Source organism: Choloepus didactylus, chromosome 7, assembly GCF_015220235.1.
Source record: "Choloepus didactylus isolate mChoDid1 chromosome 7, mChoDid1.pri, whole genome shotgun sequence".
In the NCBI taxonomy this organism is placed as follows: Eukaryota; Metazoa; Chordata; class Mammalia; order Pilosa; family Megalonychidae; genus Choloepus; species Choloepus didactylus.
In genome coordinates this window covers 90,450,302-90,470,550 of record NC_051313.1, presented here as the reverse complement: position 1 = coordinate 90,470,550, position 20,249 = coordinate 90,450,302, and the positions used below count along the sequence as shown (strand labels likewise).

At 37.7% G+C, this 20,249-nt stretch overlaps 1 protein-coding gene across 1 annotated transcript in view; it reads right to left on the bottom strand.

The window, feature by feature from the left end:
- Positions 1-20,249, bottom strand: part of EYS (eyes shut homolog) — a 1,792,869-nt gene that overhangs the window by 79,347 nt on the left and 1,693,273 nt on the right. The window contains 2 exon segments of the mRNA XM_037844664.1: positions 12,510-12,517; positions 14,189-14,363. Coding sequence (XP_037700592.1) covers positions 12,510-12,517; positions 14,189-14,363 — 183 coding nt within the window.

The following is a 20,249-nucleotide window of genomic DNA, read 5'->3' as shown; positions in this document are numbered from 1 at the left end:
AAGAAAAGCAGCTGACCTCCAGGGCTGACTCTTGGAAGGTGGGTAGTATTTTAGGAACTTGGAATTGCTCTAGGATAGTGCTTACCAAACCTGGCAGTCTATCACAATCACTACCTTATTCTTTTGAATGAAGAATCTTTGAAGCTAGATTCTGGAAATAATACATTTTTAAACAGTCTCCCCAGGTGTTTCTTACGAAGCTTGATTATCTTAGTAAGCCCACTACTCTATGGCCAGGACATGTGATCTGTGCAGTTGCAAAGGGCTTTGCATTCAAAAAGGCCCTGTTCTTGGTTTAATGCTCTGCTGTGGCTATCTTGAATTTATTAATACTTTTATTTAGGAACTTGTGTTTTAAGTGATCCATGGGACCAAAGAGCATGACTGTGAACAGAGGAGACACATACACATAATATGCATGTTCTGCATTTCTTGCCACCCTATTCATGTGTACATTAGTGATATCCCATGAAAACAGAATTCTTGTGGACCCACAATACTGGATGTTCAGTGAAACTCAAAGTGAGGTAAGCATGTTACGTCTGCTGGCTGAGTAAGCAGGAGCACTAACAGCCTTGAAAGGCCACATTTTTTCATTTGAATCAAAACTTGCTTCAAATGCAGAAACAAGGCAACAGCATTTTAGGAAACATGAACAGCCAAGGAACTCTGTCATATCCTTTCTTAAGCCTGTTACTTTCCTGCATTAGTCAACCACTTACACTGCAAATGATGACAGAAGGTAAGATAGGGCAACCCAGAGTTCCTTTACTTTTCAGTTCTTCCTTACTCATCAGTCAGCTGAAGGTAGAAAGTAATGATTTAATATGCACATATTGTACCAGGAAGATAAAATAAAATAAAGATAATTGAGTTAATTTTGTGTACTTTCCACTGTTCTGGTAAGAAAAAATATATATGCATATACACGTTATGAAATATGAATTATGTAATTTTAATGATTCTGCATGTGAGTCAAGTTCTCATGTATTTGCGTTTTAAACCAACATTGCTTAATATAAAGATGAATGGTAAAATTCATGATAATAATTTAGTAATTTAATTTTTCTTTACTCAGAACTATGTATGGCATAAAGTGCAAATAACAAAGACCATGAATAGTTTAGAAAGAAACCACAGAAGAAAGGAAAATACTTTACATTAGTTCTTTTTTTTTTTTTTATCTTCATTTTATTGAGATATATTCACATACCACGCAGTCATACAAAACAAATTGTACTTTCGATTGTTTACAGTTCCATTACATAGTGGTACATTCATCACCCAAATCAATCCCTGACACCTTCATTAGCACACACACAAAAATAACAAGAATAATAATTAGAGTGAAAAAGAGCAATTGAAGTAAAAAAGAACACTGGGTACCTTTGTCTGTTTGTTTCCTTCCCCTATTTTTCTACTCATCCATCCATAAACTAGACAAAGTGGAGTGTGGTCCTTATGGCTTTCCCAATCCCATTGTCACCCCTCATAAGCTACATTTTTATACAACTGTCTTCGAGATTCATGGGTTCTGGGTTGTAGTTTGATAGTTTCAGGTATCCACCACCAGCTACCCTAATTCTTTAGAACCTAAAAAGGGTTGTCTAAAGTGTGCATAAGAGTGCCCACCAGAGTGACCTCTCGGCTCCTTTTGGAATCTCTCTGCCACTGAAGCTTATTTCATTTCCTTTCACATCCCCCTTTTGGTCAAGAAGATGTTCTCCGTCCCACGATGCCAGGTCTACATTCCTCCCCGGGAGTCATATTCCACGTTGCCAGGGAGATTCACTCCCCTGGGTGTCTGATCCCACGTAGGGGGGAGGGCAGTGATTTCACCTTTCAAGTTGGCTTAGCCAGAGAGAGAGGGCCACATCTGAGCAACAAAGAGGCATTCCGGAGGAGGCTCTTAGGCACAACCATAGGGAGGCCTAGCCTCTCCTTTGCAGCAACCGTCTTCCCAAGGGTAAAACCTGTGGTAGAGGGCTCAACCCATCAAACCACCAGTCCCCTATGTCTGTGGTCATGTTAGCAACCATCGAGGTGGGGTAGGCCAATACCCCTGCATTCTCCACATTAGTTCTTTAAAGGCACTTCTGCTTTTTGAATAAGGGGTCCTGCATTTTCATTTTGCATCAGGTCCTGTAAATTATGTAGCTGGTCCTGAGGAGGGCCCTTTGGTGCTTTTATAAAGCGAACTAGGAAAGAAGAACAAAATGAAAACTAGACTGACCTGAGCATCTGAGGCTGCTGGGGGCTTTTTAGGTGGATGAACCACTGGAACCCAATGGGGCAGAAGATCTGCTTCAGGTTTGTCAGGTAATACTGACACACACTGACCTAAAACCTGAATTCCTCACAGGGGAACATTTGGTGAGATGGGGTTATAGAGGCAGTGTGGTAAAGAACAATGAAACGGGCTTTAGGGCTTAGCCCTGATCTGCCGTTTACTAAGCTGTGTGTCCTTGAGAAAGTTACTTAATGACATGGTGTCCCCATTGGCTCATCTTTAAAATGGAGATAATAATATCTCTTAAAATTCTTTTTAGGATTAAATGAGACTTGATGTGTAAGAATTGGCTACAGCATCAGCCTGGCCTGTAGTAGTTACTCAATAAATGCATGTTTCATTCCCCTTCTGCTGGAGTATGGCCTGATCTCAGTTTTGTGAATCCCATTCTTTCCCCTCCTTCATTAATAGCGAACCTGGGAAGCAATTATTCCTGGCCATGATGCTGGGGCAGCATCCCCTCCCCAGTTAACTTCTACAGTCAGGACAGTAGCAGGGTTGTTTTTTCTTCCTTTAAAGCTGTAGGAATGAGTGCTTCAGCACATTCTTCTAATCCAACTAAAATTTTGGAGGGTTTGGCCAGGGAGGTGAAATGAAGTGACTTGAAGGCATGGATTGGTTAATATCCATTTATATGTCTTTTGTCAATTTTCTGATGTTTACTGTAATGGGAATTTCTCTGTTTAATAGCACATATTAATATTAGCAAGTGTATTTTCAAACAACCACCAATGCTATTGAATAATTTCACTCTTAAATTCAGTATTCTATCAGAACATGGTTCCATGACTAGTTTAGGGAAACGTGGGAAATTTGTATTTTTACATTTGTCAATTCACAAAGCAGCAGGTGGTATTTGACATTTATATGATTATATAGAAATGTGTTGCAATTGACATAGTGAGAGATTTTTCATGAAAAGATTGGAACAAAGCTCATTTTTCACACAGAACACAAAACCATAGTGAATCTTAATGAAACCAGCCTTAGGAAGGAGATTTTCAGACAAGGCAAGGGATACCTGTTAGATATGTCTCAGGAGATGGTGTTAAGAAGGAAGGGATTTAGAGAGGTTATGTTGTGCATGTGGTAAAAGAGGGAGGAAGGAAATGATCAATAGGAGATGACTTTTGAAATGTAAGGAAAAGAAAAAGTTGGTCTTTCCTTGGCTAGGAAGAAAAGTCCTAAACTCAATTCAACAGATACTGTTAAGCAAAGTGTCAAATCAAGTGTGCTGTGGTGCGCCATGGTTAGCATGGCAACAACTTGTAACATTGATTAGAGGAAAACTCTGTGGGGGAAGATGAGGTTCTGTGTTCAGAATAGCATCAGTCTTATAATGAACAGAGAACAGTGACTCAGCAATGGAAGCAAGGACTTAGTCTGGGTGAAGAAAGGGATGGTGACAATGATTTAAAAAAAAGGAAAGAAAGTGAAGAATTGCTTCCATGGATATTTTGAAATAATAGAGTAAAGAGGTTGTGACAAAACGTTGCCAGGCCATTCTAAGCTGCCTCAGATGGTACTTAGAAGTGTGTGGTGAAGGAGGGCTGGGTGGTGGGGTTGGTAATAGATGCTAAATATATCAAATCTTGGGAGGAAAAATAATACAAAATGTTTGCCTCATAAGCTAATGATTATAGTTAAGTTTATGATTTTTTTTTACCTAGGTTATGTAGAAGTGTTTACTGGATTTTGTTTGTTTGTGGTTTGCTTTTAAAATAAAGGCTTGACTGTTTATATCAGTAGTTTTCCAACCTGGCTGGACCTTGTCAGCACAGTATCTGATTTAACTGGCAAGTAAAGACAAGAAGAGGAAAGCTACTATTTACGAGGGAGAAAAGCATTCAAGAGTTCAGATAGTGTGTTCAGGAGAATTGCTCAGGTCAGCTTGACCTGAAAGAAGAGAGCAAGACAAAACAAGGAGAGAAAATAGGCAGAACTATGCACAAATCCCTCTTATTGTAATCATAATGGAATTCTTATGAGAAAAAAATCATGCATATGAAGTAACAGTTAATAAAAGTGGTTTAATTAGCTCCACCTTGGAGGCAGACCAGGGCAAGAGTAGCTGGTGGTTTGAGTCACAGATTCATTAATGAAATCCTCAACAGGACTCATGTGTAAGAGAACTAACTCCAGCCTGTGCATTAGGCACTCCTGAACTCCTGTTTCTCTCAGTGATTATGTTCAATCACGGAATATTGTGGCTCACATATCTGCATGTCTGCGTGGTCTCACTTGGACTGCTGGAAATTTGCCTCAGAAATGAGAACCACTTGTGGGGGAAGAGGTGAATGCTCACTTGTCGATGCCTTGGGTACGGGTTCAGAATGGTTTGGAAGGCTTTGCTTAGATTATTCTGAGGGTAAGTCCACCTAGAGAGGAAGCAGATTGGGAGTCTAAAATACTTATATAGTAGGTTGTGAAATCCATGTATATTTCAGCACTCGCCAGTTAATTCCAAGGTTAATATTGTGACTTTCAACATCACAGAAAAATGTTAATGTCATTTAGCTGATTTAACAAGATTTTAATTTCCATAGAAGAAAATAAACTTTCTGAAGTATTTTATTTAGAAGGAAAAATTTAACAGTAAAGAACAGGTGGATGTGATATTATTTCTTCAGACTGTTCTGACATGGTAGAGTGTTATCATGTATTAAATCTAATTTATCCCTCTGAAAATGATAATGGGCTTGGAAACTGTAGAGTTAAGCAAAATCTCAAGTACTACAAGGATGTGAGTGTTTAATTTTGGTCTCTTCGCTGACTTCTAACTATTCAATTTCTCTTCTCTCTTTTGAAAAAACTGGTAGTGATACTGCCAACATCTCACAGGATTGTCCCTAGCAGTAGCTTAAATTGTTTTAAATGATTGCTCCAAATGAATTCAGAAATTCTAAGTGGCAAGTGGATTTTTCCTTTCCCTTTTCCCTCTCCTGCTGTGGGTGGGAGAGAAGGATGTAAGTGGAGCCAGGGAGATAATCCTGTGATCCTCCCACTCAATGAACCTTTCTTAGTGAATGAGTACTGGTTAATGGTGGGAGTTCTCTTCTATAAGAAACTTTATTTTTATGCAGATACTTTATGAGCACATTCAATTACAGTTCAAGGTCTTGCAACACTTTTAGATTTCTGAAAGAGGGGAACTATTTTTCTATCAAATGTTGTTGGCATTGCAGTACAGTGATGCCGACACAGAGACACCAAGATGAACATAAATCGAGTTCAGCTGCCTGCCCAAATGGCTATGAAGAGGTATATTCACCTTTTAGAAAGAAAGCTGAATTAGATATGTATGGAGCATTAGATAATGGGTGATGAATTTTAGGAAAATAGTGAAAGACGATTATGGAGTTAGAATCAAAGCTAAAGTGATGTCAAGGAAAAATATATCTAAGTGTATATATGAGAAACAAGACCCAAAAGAATGGAAGTCTAACCCTCTAGAACATTATATATTGAGTGGTTTAGGATCCTAGACACTTGAGCCATTTTGATTCAGTATTCAGATTGACAGTCTCTGCTTCAGGGGGTAATAAACTACAATTAAGATGACTGGAGATTCTGAATGAACTCCTTAGGAGTGTGTAGTCTCTTGTTTATCTTAAGAGATGTACAGCTTCTAATTATAGTGGCAAAACTTTAGCTTCCCACTCTGTTGATATGACATAGAACTATGGATATTCCAGAGTTTTAAAAGCATTAGGATCATGCACAACCATGCCATGATGTTTCCTCATTAGCCAGCATGCATAATGGAGACCATATAAGGTCTCCCTCATGGGATTAAGCTATTTAAATTTGAGCCAGTAAACTGGCTACCATTTGTGACCAAATCAAGTTGATGCCCTGTTCTAGCTGTTCTAGTGAATAGATAGGGGATCAAGGGCAGTAGTCATGAAAAATGCAAAGCTGAGCTCATGGCAAAAGAGAATGATAAAATGCATTACTGGTGCTCTATACCACCCATATTTCCAATCTCTTGAGCAAGAGGACCTGAGACTAGATATCTAAAGTGGTGAATCTGGATCTCTCTTGCTGTCTGCAGTGAGAGATAAGACCATGAAAATATGCGATGCAGCCACCAGTAAAGACATTTCACATTGGATTTCTATAAGATGCCGCCATGTCTGCTCAATGGAAGTGCAGATCAAATAGTGAAAGTGTGGGCTTGGCTTGTCATTGATTGATTTGCACTTTACCCCTCCTATTCTCCTATGACACTAAGGTTATTCCCATTGAATTATATTTAAATTAACATTCCACTTTCAAATTTATAAAAAGGAAGTGGTTGGAATTTGCAAGGATGTACATACCCTTGTTATTGTTAATCCTGCTTGAGCACGAGTCAAATGTGACAATTTTCATGAGTATCTTAGTAAAATGAAGTAGTTTAACTTTTCTCCCCCACCCCCACCCCAGCTTAAAAGCTCAATTTATTTAATAACTTACAACTTTGTCATTAGAATCCAGGATAGCTAATTCCATGAAAACTACACTTTAGTAGTTTGAACTTGTCAAGAAGAAATCTTCACGATTTCTATCGTCTTGATGTGATTACAGAAGAAAATAACAAACATTTTCCTGTTAAAAAAATCAAATATGGGCATACACTCTCCTTTGTATTTATAAAATGCCTCAGTGCTGTGGAATTGAGAGATGTGCTGTGTTAAGGGACTGGCTACTGCCTGCTCTCTCATTCATCAAGTGTCTTCCTTCTCCCTGATCTGTACTAGGACCTTATAGAGAACGGGCAGGTTGATTGGTTTTTGTGACGTGCCTCCCTTCATTTTTCTTTTTCTCTACTGTAGATGACATTCATTTCATTTTTTCCCCACAGAAAACATCGAGCTGTATTTATGCACTCTTACTTCTGTTATAGTTAATAATTTAGGGCTTGAAGTAAACAAGAAATTATTTGGCATGAAATATGAGGCAACCTCTCATAATTACCACAGCATTGGAGAACATGCTGGTGACTGACACAACACTATACACATAAAGCATTTAAGGCACATAGATAAAATTTCCAGGAAGTCAATTTTTTTCTGAAAAATTCTATCACTATATAATACCTTTTAAATACACGCTAGAGTTAGGATTTTAACTTATATTTTGATGATGTAAAAAGTGATACACATTGCCCACCCCTCCCCTTTATTTGGGTTCTAATTCTGTACTAAAATTCAGATCAATCTATGCTTACGTATTATCATTAGGTAACCAAGATAGTCTCTGTCTACAGAGAGCAGGTCAGTTAGTGAAAGAAGCAATAAATATGTAATTATTGATTTCTTATCCAGTGCCCATCACCTGTGAATTGAAGGCATGGTTCATCCTAAAGGAATTTATGATTAATCTTGTTGAGGGAAAAAATTAAGATTATGAAACTGCCACTATTTGAATGTTTTTGACTTATGGAAATGGCAACTTCATAAGATTCAAAGTGATAATTGTGAAAAACAAAAACAGCATATAATTAGATGTCAAATTATGAGATATGAACTACAAGTACTATATAGGCTTTTTGTAGGCAGGATGAAAGGACACCTGATTAGCCAGAGAACATTGCATGGATGCATAGTACTGGGAGGGGTGAAGAGCATCAGGCAGGCATTCCAGGCAAGAGGAAGTTGTGAAGGAGGAGTGGAGAGGGGGTCAGATGGATGAACTGGATGCTCATGCAGACATTTGGGCTAGGGATGAGCTGGGACTGGGCTGGGAGAAAATGGAACTGGGAAGGCCAGTGGGCCTGCGACAGCACTAATTGTAGAACAGTGGTAGAAATGGAAGGGAAATGATGAGAAATACACTAAAAAGAATACATTTCCTGACTGTTCTAGCTGGATGAGATTTTTGCTCTCTTGATCCTATCTTTTCTATCACTTATGTACTTTCATACATTCAATGATAATTATATTTCAGATATGTGTTAGCTGTTATGATAGATGCTATGTGTCCCAGCTGCTGTTCCTGACCTCTGGTTTAGTATTGTTAGTTAACTTTTAAGTACATATGTCTTGTCTCCTTTAAATTGATTGTAAATTTTAGTAGAACAGGGTCTATAGATTTTTGTACTCATGTTTTTCAAAATATGAAATGAGTGCCTGTATGTGACAGCCACTAGTAATAAAAAAAAAAAGAAAAGCCACAGTTCTGGTTCTCAAAGAGATCCAGATAAACCATAATAATAAAATATGATAATTGTTACCAGTGAACTGTAGGAAGGTTAATTCTTAAATTTTCCTGGAAATGCTAAAAACTTTAAGGAAGAGTGAGATTTTGAGCTGAGGCTTTAGGGGTAAAGACATTTTGGAAGCATGTAAGGGAAGCATGAGTGGTTCAGGAAGATGGAACAGCTGTACAAAAATGCAGAAGTGGAGGACACAGTGACATAATACATGATACAGGATGTGCACAGGTACTAATAATGCTGAGTGTGGATGTAGGAATGGGGTAAAAAGAGATTGCACAAATGGGCATGTGGTGGATAAGTGTCTGTGTATACACTGCAAAGGAGCTTAGGTCTTATATTATGATGAAGCATGTTGATTAGGTGAGATATGTTTAGACTTGTGTGTTAGAACGACCCCTGTAGAACAGTTGAGGATGGAGGGGGAGAGGGGCCTGACTGGGAGGGGCAACTTGAAAGGAGGCTATTGCAATAGGCTGTGTATCAATTTCCTGTGACTGCTGTAACAAATTACCATAAATTTGGTGGCTTAAAATAACAGAAATTTATTCTCTACAGTTCTGGAGGTCAGCAGGTTGAAATCAAGGTGTCAGTAGGCCTGCACTACTTCTGAAGGCTCTAGGGGAGAATCCTTTCTTGCCACTTCCACCTTCTGGTGGCTTCTAGGTGTGGTGGTTGCATTCATGTGTCAACTTGTCCAGGTGATGGTGCCCAGCTGTCTAGTCAAGAAAGCACTGGCTTATCTGTTGTCCCGAGGACATTTGGTGGACTTATATCATCATTATGTTGATTGCATCTGCAGCTAATTACATCTGCAGTCGGTCAAGTGGAGTGTCGTCCGCGGTGAGAGATGTTTAATCTAATCAATGGAAGGCTTTTAAGGGGGAGGTAATAGCTTCAGCAGACAGGAAAGAGAACTTTCATCTCTACTATGGCCAGCCAGCCTTTCCTGGGGAATTCATTGAAGACCTTCATTGGAGTGCCAGCTAACAGCCTGCCCTATGGAATTTGGACTCGTGCGTCCCCACAGTTGCATGAGACACCTTTATAAAATCTCATAGTATTTACAGATATCTCCTATTGGTTCTGTTACCCTAGAGAACCCTGACTAATACACGAGGCTTGTGGCAACATAACTCTGATCTCTGACATGGTCTGCTTCTCTGTGTTCTCTTCTGCTCTCTAAGGACAGTGGTCACTGGATTTAGGGCTCACCTGGATTATCCAAGAAGATCTCATCTTGAGATCCTTAACTTAATTACATCTGCAAAGACCCTTTTCCTAAAAAGGGTCACATTCACAGGTTCCAGGGTTAAGACAGGTACATATTTTTATGGGAGCCACCCTTCAACCAACTATAGTCTGTGACAGATACAACAGGCCCATGAGGATAGAAAGAAGGAGAAAATACAAAAAGTAATTGGGAAAGAAAATGGAAACACTTTGGTAAAATGGACACTGTGGTGGATAAAATGGAGAGAGGACAGGAGCCTTATGTGTCTTGCTTAGAACTGTTTCTCCAGCACCTAAAAGAATGTTTCAACTAGTTGCCCAATAAATATTTATTAAAATGAATGAAAGGGTAAGATCCAGCATGACTTCTGGGTTCCTGGTTGAAACAGAACGGTTATTCCAATCACCAAGAGAAAGGATGTAGGAAGGGAAGAGAATATATCCATCTGTGGACCACTGTGGGACATAGAGGTGGTTTCTACAAGAGCCAAATTATGGACATCCATTAAAAGAGATAGGAAAGGAAAAGCTAAGGAAGGAAATACTGAATATGACTGCAGAAGAGCAAGAAAAGCAGGTTGAGATAGGATCACAAGTCAAGAAAGATATGTTTAAGCTGAGTGTATCTGACAGGGTCAGTTGTTCAGAGAGCTCAAGAATGAAGTCTCACAAAACCAGTGTTGAGTCTCAGGGGACTCAGAGAAGAGTATCATCAATATTAGAATGATGGCCCCTTGCCTTTTTATGTGGGCATATCATAAATTAGAGGTTGATTTACATTTCAAGTTATTATATAAATTATGAGACTATGTGTCTTTTAACCCAATATAAAGACAGCACATGGAATGGTGATTTCAGTAGTAACAACCAAGATGCAGGTTAGAGTTTGATGTTAATAAACAACGAGAATAATGAAAGTGTGGAGACACCACTGCTAAAAATATTGACTCAGATCATCATTTCTTTCAGATAGAACAGACAATTGCAAATTATATGGTTAATATTAATCATAATGATGTGCTTTAAGAGAAAATGTATTTCCTTAATTAATAACTTTATGCTACATAAATTGATGAATCTTCCCTATATATGACATTATGGGCAATATTTACATCCATTTATCCATCCTCATATATGGTCTAATTCAGCAGGTTAGAGTAGTTGCTCTCAAAAATTCAGGGACTTGATAAGATTCTATTATTTGATTTGAGAGGGCCTGGTAATTAGCATTTAACAAGCCCCCCCCCCCCCCCAATATATTTCTGATATAGATGTGAAGAGTTTTTACTGGGAGAAAAACTGCCTTGAAACGCACTTTGATGCAGTTGGGTGTACCTTTTTTTTAAAGATGGTATTCTTGCTCCCTCAGGTGGTATAATGTGGAATTTTCAATTTTCCCATTTTATTGGTTAGAAAAGGGAACTCGCAATTTATCCACCTGCTATCTATCTTTATTTAAGAATAGAATACAATAAACCTGCAAATGCAAGTGCAGAATTAGCATCCACCCCTCTACACACAAAGCGTATAACTAGAGAAGGATAGAAAATGTCACACATAAAACTTCACAATTTGGAAACACTATGGCCAAACATTGCTTTACATTTTGTTGTTGTTTGAGAATTTTGAAGTCTTTAGTGGAAGAGTACTGAAGGGTTTATTTGGTGGCAGCATTTTTGTAAGTCAAAGGATTATCCCTTGCTTGAGTTCTCCCTCCGTGAATCGTCTAGGATTTAACAGTCTGTTTTAAAACAAGGCATAAACCAGCATCTGCAATGCTCATTTGAATTTTTCATATGCCAGTTTTTTTCCTGCTAATGAGAAGGCTATAACTGGGAAACATATGAAGAAGGATGTGCAGAACAAAGAAGTAGGGATAGTAATTCTTTCTTTCTTCCTCCCTCCATTCCTCCTTCCCTCTCTATTTTCTAGCAATCTTTCAATAGATGTTTACAAAAAAGCAATGAGGAAAACTTTGTGGTAATATGGAAATAAATGGGGCAGCATCTCTATGAATGAGGAGAAGAATCTAGAATCTTGTAGCCAACCAAAGTCTGTAACAAAAGGTTCCTGAGGGCAGGGCAGGCTATGACTGTTCAGAGGAGGGGAGATGGTCCAAGGGTGTGGGAAGAGGGTAGGTAGCCACTGGGAAAATCCTAATGGAGGACGTGGCATCTGAGCTGGGAGCAGTAAGGATGGCCACTCTGTAAGAACTTTTGTACCACTGTGTTGCTGATTAACACATCACACAATTACCTGTTCTTATTGTGTGTTTCTTTTAATCATTCATTCTATACTGAGTTTGTGCCAAGCACTGTGCTAAGTGGGGTAAACAGGGCTGACTTGGTCCCTGCCCCTGTAAAGCTCTGATTCTAGTAGCAGAGACAGACAAGAAACAACTACATTAAAAATAGATAAAAGAATAGTAAATTGAGGCAAGGGCTATGAAGGAGATAAATAAGAAGCTGACGTAGAGAATAACTTGGATAAGGTGGGATAAGACATTTTGTTAACTTTGTTGGTGAAACCTCCCTGAGAAACCACAAGTTACCATTTTTATTTGAAAGTTTATTATGAGTTCAATGTTACTTTAAGTGTGTTTTATGTATTAACTATGTTAATCCTCACAACTCTAGTAGGGAATGTAGTATTATTACGCCCATTTGACAGATGAGGAAACTGAAGCAAAGAGACATTAAATTGACATATAATTAATTAGTGATGGAGGCTGGATTCTAGCACACCCTGTCAGTCCTCAAAGTCTGCTCTCTTGACCACTCTGAGAGCCATGGCCCCTCAAGGCACTGGGAGAAGACCCATTTGCACAGAGAGTGTGGACTGGCCGAGGTTAGAGATAGTGACGGGGGCCTGGTGTTGCAAGCCCTTTTAGAACATGCAAAGGAGCTTTTGTTTTTATTCTAAATGTAGTAGAAAGCTACAGGAGGTTTTTAAGCAATGTTCAGACAAGATCTGATATATCTTTCAAGAAGGTAATTGTGGCCATGGTGTGGAGAATGAGGAAAGGAAGTAGGTTGACACATTACGAGGAGGTCACAAGATTTCAGCATAGATATGGGTAAAGATAGACAAATTTGAACATGTTTTGGAGGTGGAATGAGTGGATTCACATGATAAAGTGTCCCCCATCCTCACAGAGGTGCTGAAAGGTTGACATACCACACCTCACCTGGGGTGTGGACTCTCTCTAGATGGGTGTTAGTACAGAAAGGATGATCGGTATTTGGAGACGGCCACTGAGTTAGTTCAAAGGAATAGAATATTCTACTTACCATAGAGTAGTAGAACCAGATGGTTCAGTGAAAGGTCTTTTTGCCAGGGTAATATGTTGATCTCACAGATAAGGACACTGAGTTCAGAGAAGGTAGGTGATTAATTGTTTAACTGGTTGTATTCTTGGGAATAAAATATATGTGCTTTTCCTTGATCTCACATATGTGTAACTGGTTTCTATTTGGGAGATGAAGTTAATTTATAAGATGATTTCCTATTGTGGTGGTTTGGAACTACATGTATCCCAGAAAATCATGTTCTTGAAGCTGATTTGTTCCTACGGGTGTAAACCTATTGCAAGTAGGACCTTTCGATGAGGTTATTTCAGTTAAGACATGGCCCAGGGTGAGTCTTAATCCTCCTAATGGAGTCCTTTATAAATGAGATGAGAGAGAGAGAGAGAGGGAGGGAGAGAGCCTGCTAAGGAAGCAAGAGGCTGAAATTAAGTAAACCCGGAAGAGAAGGGAGAGACCAGCAGACGCCGCCCTGTGTCTTGCCATGTGGTAGAGAAGCCAAGGATTGCTGGCAGCCAGTCTTCGGAAGGAAGGCATCCCCCGATGATGGCTTGATTTGGACATTTTCCTGGATATTGACAGTAAGTGAATAAATTCCCATTGTTTAAGCCAACACATTTCATGGTATTTGTTTATGCAGCTTAGGAAACTCAAACACCCACCAACTCTAGAACACTGGATACATTGTTGAGAAGGCCAAGGACTTTCCTTCTTAGTTCCTTCCTCCTTTAATTTGGAATGGTTTCTTTGACTCAAAAACCCTTCCATTTCATATCATATTGTAAAATGGTGTTCTTTCTGAGAATTTTCCCCCTCTCTTTATATAGTGGCAATGGAAAGAAACAGAGGAAAGGACAAGTCAATAAAATCACTTTCCATGTAATTTGGTCATCTTTTCCACCTACACATTTGTCTGCAGAAATTCTTGCCCTTGATTACAAGGGGTATCCCTGGTGTGAACAAGGGGTCAGAAAGGGTCAGGGAACTGCTGAACACTTTGGACTACAAGCAATGTGCTCAATGCAGAAAACAAGCAATTGTCTACATCTAGCAAATGTCTCCTTTATCCAGAGCCAATTACAGTGTAGCTGAAGAATTTCTAAAGTATTCTTAAAGGAGCTAAGCAGGTCCTAGAGGGTTCAATTAATCTTTCCATGGAACTTCTGTCTGGTGAAAAATATCAAGTTATTTTGCAGTGCCAAATGGTTGTTTGCCAACTGAAACTTCAAGTGGAATTCATAATCAAGGCTGATGTCTGGGATCCATGAATATGCCAGGAATGAAGTGAATCCAAAGGCATCTGAGCCACTGAACCTGGGCTGAGTAATATTGATAGCTGTGGAAAAATCCAAACCAAACAGTTAAAATAAACCTGTACATGTACTTATAAAAGAAGGGTTATGTTTTCTTGATGCATCTGGCCAGATAATCTGTTTACTATCACATTAATTACGTTTAAGTGCCCTTCATCATAGAGCAGTGAAGTGACTCAGCCGGAATATCAAAACTAGAACAAAGGAAGTGCAGAGTGTTTTGAGATCCTGTATAAAACTTTTCACTCACATGCCCTTTCTACCTAAGGAGGAATTTACTTAAAAAACAAAACCCCATATTTTGAAGATTAATTATAGAAATAGAAAAGATTGCTGGCAGCCAAAGTATTTGCTCAGGTGCTTTGTAAACATGATTTGGCATCCAGACACTGGATACGATTTAGAGAGGAACTCACAGCTTGGAACAAACTGTGCTTTTCTAATCCTGCACCTTCATATGAGCCAAATCCGCAGGTAAGGGGCAGGAAAGTCAGGAAATGGGAAGGAATCGGTCAGTTTCTATCACCGTGTTGTGAGTAATCAGAACTTTTCTTTAAGTAAAGATCACTGCTTAACAGAAATGTTCCTCTTACTCAGTTGAGATGCTTGTTAGATCATGAAAGTATGGATTTCAATAGGCCTGAAACTGCAGGGAGATTTGGTACAAACAGGAAAACATAAGTTCAGGAACTAGAATTTAGTTGAGGGATGCTATTAGCTAGTTCTCTTCTTTTTTTGACCTGCCTTTATTCTTCTTGTGTTCAATCCTTCCCCTCCATCACGGCTCTGTTTTCTTCATAATAGTCCCAGCTGGCTTTTTTCCCACCAAGATGGCCAGAGGAAACAGGAAGGGGAGTTTTACCCCCCACCCTGTTTATTGTGGACAATGTTCCTAGAGTAAGGATGTTCTTGGGATCTATTTTTCTTGCTTTGGTACAACTTGATGGAGGGGCGATCTTGTCTTGATTATTTTATGTTGGTTCTTTCTCAAAAGATGTTGGATTTCCTGGAAAGTTGTAAAACTAGAATTTTTATTAGCCTTCAGAAATATTCTCACTCTGGTACCTAATGCTTTAAATGCTTGTTATGTCTAGTTATAATTGTTTATACAGCAAGTAATTGTACTATACTGGGAAGAATGATTCCAGTTACCAGAGACTTTTATTTTTGCTTGTTCCATATGACTATTGAGCTTGGGTATTTGTGTGAAATAAGTTGAATGCTTCATTTTGATATTTTATTAAAATGTCAACAATTTATTCCTTGGGGTGTGTGGTGGCTTGGAACTAAGTACCCTAGAAAAAACATGTTCTTAAGTTTAATCTATTCCTGTGGGTGTGAACCCATTGTAAGTAGGACTTTTTGATGAGGTTACTTTAGTTAAGGTGTGGCCCACCTCAATCAGGATGGGTCTTAATCTTATTACTGAAGTCCTTTATAAGCAGAATGAAATTCAGACAGATAGAGGGAAAGCCAGAGAGGCAGCAGCCGGAGCAGAAAGTCAACTGAACCTGGAAGAGAAGGGAGAGGACAGGAGAGGCCACCATGAGCATCGCCATGTGACAGAGGAGCCAAGGAACAAGGATCCTGGAAGACAGCCCCAGGATGCCAGTCTTCCAGAAGAAAGCATCACCTTGATTTGGACATCTCCTAGCCTCAAAACTGTGAGCCAATAAATTCCCATTATTTAAGCCAACCCATTGCATGGTATTTGCATGAGCAGCAAGGAAACTAAAACAGGATGTATGGCCTAGGATCAGTGTAATTTTTCTCAACACTCAACAGAACCTGAAGTAAAGATTTTGAGACATGTCACCTCTAATAATTATTTTTCTCTAATGAAATAATTTATGGTTTGTGTTAAGATGTAATAAGAATTACCCCATTAGCTATTTCACTGTACAAAGTTTGAGTGGAATGAAATGTACTGGAATTGAGACAGAATAAAAATACTGACAGTCTTAATGTTGGCATTAAAAACATGAAATAGAATTCAATTAAATTTAATATTCAAATAAAAAGAGTAATAACATTCTTTTTAAGTTTTCTACGTGTTAATAATTTATAACTATCTACTTAAATGTTTAATACATTTAGATTAGATCAACAAATATGTATTTCACACACATTTCATTATCAGACCCCATGCTAAATGCTGGTGCCATGATGATGAATAAAGTACAGTCCCTACTCTCAGGGAACTAAGTGTGGTCAATAAATTTATTCAGCTGAACTGGATTGAAAGTTGAGGTTTGGCTGATGAGCAGAAATTCACCTGGCAGATGAAGGGGAAAGATCATTTCAGGTAGAAGGAGCAGCATGTTCTAAGGTGTGAGGACCAAAACAATATGTCATATTCAGGGAACGCAAGGAGTTTCCAAATTTTAGAACAAAGTATAAAAAGAGAGAGTGAAAGGAAATGAAGAGAAATAGTCAAATACAGGTCAGATCATGAAGGGCTTGATATTTTCCCTATAATCTTTGAGTAGTTGGTCAACAATCCAAGTTGCCTTTTAGAAATATCACCAGAGGTTAGTGTGGAGCTTGATTTAAACCAAGAGAGGTATAGGAACAACCTTTGATCTAGAATGAAAAAGAGGTCTTTGATGATATCAAGAAATTTAACAATGAGTTAAGCTCATGCAGAATTGTAAATGTAAGGAAATTTATGCTTAACTCTTTGGAAAAGGCAATGCTGTGATATTTATCAAAACAAATAATAGAAATGTGTTATTGGTGCTAGCATCCAATCAGGATTAAGTTTATGACACGATTTTATGCTATCAAAAAAGAATTACAAGGTATATTGAAGACTGAGAATAACTATGCAAACTGGAGGGGAACTGTCAGGTACTTGGCATTTCTTTGTCTACCATGTCACTCAGTACCATAGCTATTCACCACTCATGGCTGGTGAGCTCTTGAGATATAGTTAGACTTAACTGAGATGGGCTTAGTATGAAAAAAAGAATATAAAATATCTTACTAACAATATCCCTATATGTTTACATATTGGATTCAATAAAGTATATTATTAAAATAAATTTCACTTGTTTCTTTTTACTATTAAAATTGCTGCTGGAAAACTTAAAATTATCCAAGTGGCTCACATTCTGTTTCTTTTGGATGGCACTGCAGAGAGAACTAAGCATTTCTTGACAGGCAAGTTCTTCTTTCTAAACCCTTAGTTGTGACTTACTTCATGGGGCTTTGTCTTTTAGTAACTTTGAGCCTATTGAGAGAGAGAGTTTCAATGGAACCAGGAGAAGGGGTCAAGAATACACAGCCCATCACTAAGAGACCTCTATGTCCTCATCCACACAGTCACCATCACACTGGGTTGAAAGGAACCAAGATTAAGAGAAAGTGGACTTTCTACTTTACAAATGATTCTTTTTAGTTCTTTATAGTAAGAGCTTGGTGATCTGTAACCAAGTAGTAATTGATTAATTTGGTTACTCTATTTTCCAATTCCCACGTTAGATTTCTGGTAACATCAACTATCATCAAATCAGGAGGGTGAACAGATTATATTGGGAATATTTGGGGGCTGATAAATGTATTTTTTTCCTTTGATAATCCTTAGTTGCCTTATGACTTCCGTACCTAAACTTAAGCATCCCTTCCCTGCCTTTAGTTTTTCTGAATTACAGCAATGAATTGAGTACATAAAGAAGGTAGGGGGACACTGGAATTTAAAAGAAAAGTTGATTGTTCAGTGTATGAAAGAACTAAGTAAAACCACTAATGATGATCTGGAATAATTTCGGGCACAGGTAAAAAGCTTTACATATCTTGACATCATCCAGGATCGTTAAGAAAATTCAAAGAACCTTGAGTGAAGGGAGACAGTCATAGTATTTATTTAATAGTACTGTATTATAGGTTCAATATATAATCTTTGTAGAACAGACATATTTTGCTTCCTATATACATTTTAGAAAAATATACCACCTAAGGCTATAAACTTAGTGTTTTCTGGAAAATTTATTAAGGCATTTTTTTTTTTTCATTCCAAATAAGGGAGGAGAAATAAGGCATTATTGTTTTAAATGTAGCTTTTTACACTCATAGGCTGAGACTACTAAATATGTTTCTTGGAGCAATCAATAGGTTTTGACAGAAATTTTGGCTTTTACATAAGAAAGTGTCTGTATGACTCCTTCACAATCTTGTTTAAAATTTTACAATATGATGGAATTGAGGAAGTTCCTTGGATTCATTAAAAGAGAACACTTGAAAATGTATAATGTTTTCAGGATAGATTGTCTTGTCTAATTTTTTTTTTTAAATAAAGCTCATGGCTCTGTTTTTATACAGATACAAAAGACAAAAAAAGTGGTTGAATTCTACTTTGCTTCTGTTTTCTATATAGGCTGCTGTATGAAACCTCAGCAGAGTGGACACCAGGGAGAGCTGCACTAGTGAAAATCCAATTCAGTTTTTCCTCCTCTATTATGTATTTGAATGAAACAAGCAGATGGTAGATGGATTTTCCCCTGGAAACTGCTGATTTTGAAAGACTCCAGTATGCCAGTTTTGCAAGCATGGTGTTCAGCAGCATATAGTACCTCAAAGTACACATTTAATTTTGCCAGGGAAATTAATCTACCCTAAGGCAGATGGATAAATTCGCAAAAAATACTGGACCATTGCTTGCCTCCTGAGATTTCCTTTGTAGATTTGTCTTCTCCTCTCTTTGTTGTTAAATAACTCATTCTTAGTAAGATAGCAATAGATTTAGCTCAGTATCCTGCTCAAATGAAATTAAGTTATAAAATCATATACATGTTTATTGTTGTTGTTTCTGTTTCTATTATTGAACATTGTCATGTGGTATATGCTTCCACACTGTTCAGTATTATTGTTTAGAAACAAAGAAGTAGCAACCTTCAAAGCTGATTTTTCTTTAAAAGGAATAGGAATAAATCTTTTCTGAGACATTGCTACAGTAATAGGCGATGGTGACTTCTAAAGAAAACATGCCGTATCTTTTCCTTCTGAACCAAGATAAAGATGCTCAGTACATGAATAAAATAATGCTCTCTATTCGAATGTCAATATAATATTCAATTCATCCACAGGTGAAAACATGACATAAATATGATTGGTTGATAGCTAATTCTTGCTCATGCTAAATCATTCATTCTCTGTATATGTTTAATTCCCACCATTCTCTCTTCTCCTTTTCATGTTTAATTGTCAGGGAAAACTTAAGAGCAGACAACTTCAGATTAAGATAGGAAAACTGATAAAAATGTAGAGCATCATTATTCCCTACAGTAAAAAGAACTATAAATGATCATAATATGAAGCAGCATATTCTCTTCAGATGCATAATTCTTAGAAATTAGTGCCATCTTCTGGCTTTTCAAAGTACTGCTTTAAATCTAAACTAGATATTGGTAGGATGTTTTATGGTATCATGAACTGTCAAAAAAGGAAAAAAAAGATCCCCAAAACATTTGGATTCACACTGTAATACCTGCACTTAACACTTATGCATAAACTTTGAGAGTGGCAAAATTTCAACATATCCGCATAATTATTATTATATAAGCTGTGCAGATTATATAATACATTAAATAATTTTGATTTGTAGTTTATTGTGATCAAGTCCCTACATATTAAACACATGGACTATTCCAGAAGTTTGATGTGTTTTGAACATTTTCTCACTCCTAATTTATGAGTTTATTCCTGCCAGTAGATTTTTAGAATGGAATTAAGAAATTAAGAAACATTGAGGTAGGATGGGTCATCATTCAAATTCAGTGGCAATAATTTTTTAGCTTTTAATCTATCACTTTTTAATCCATGGATCTGGAAAATTTATTTTTATACTCCAAAGAAATAAAAGTAAGAGAAATTAAAATACTTGTTATATTTCAGCTGTTAGGTACCCTATC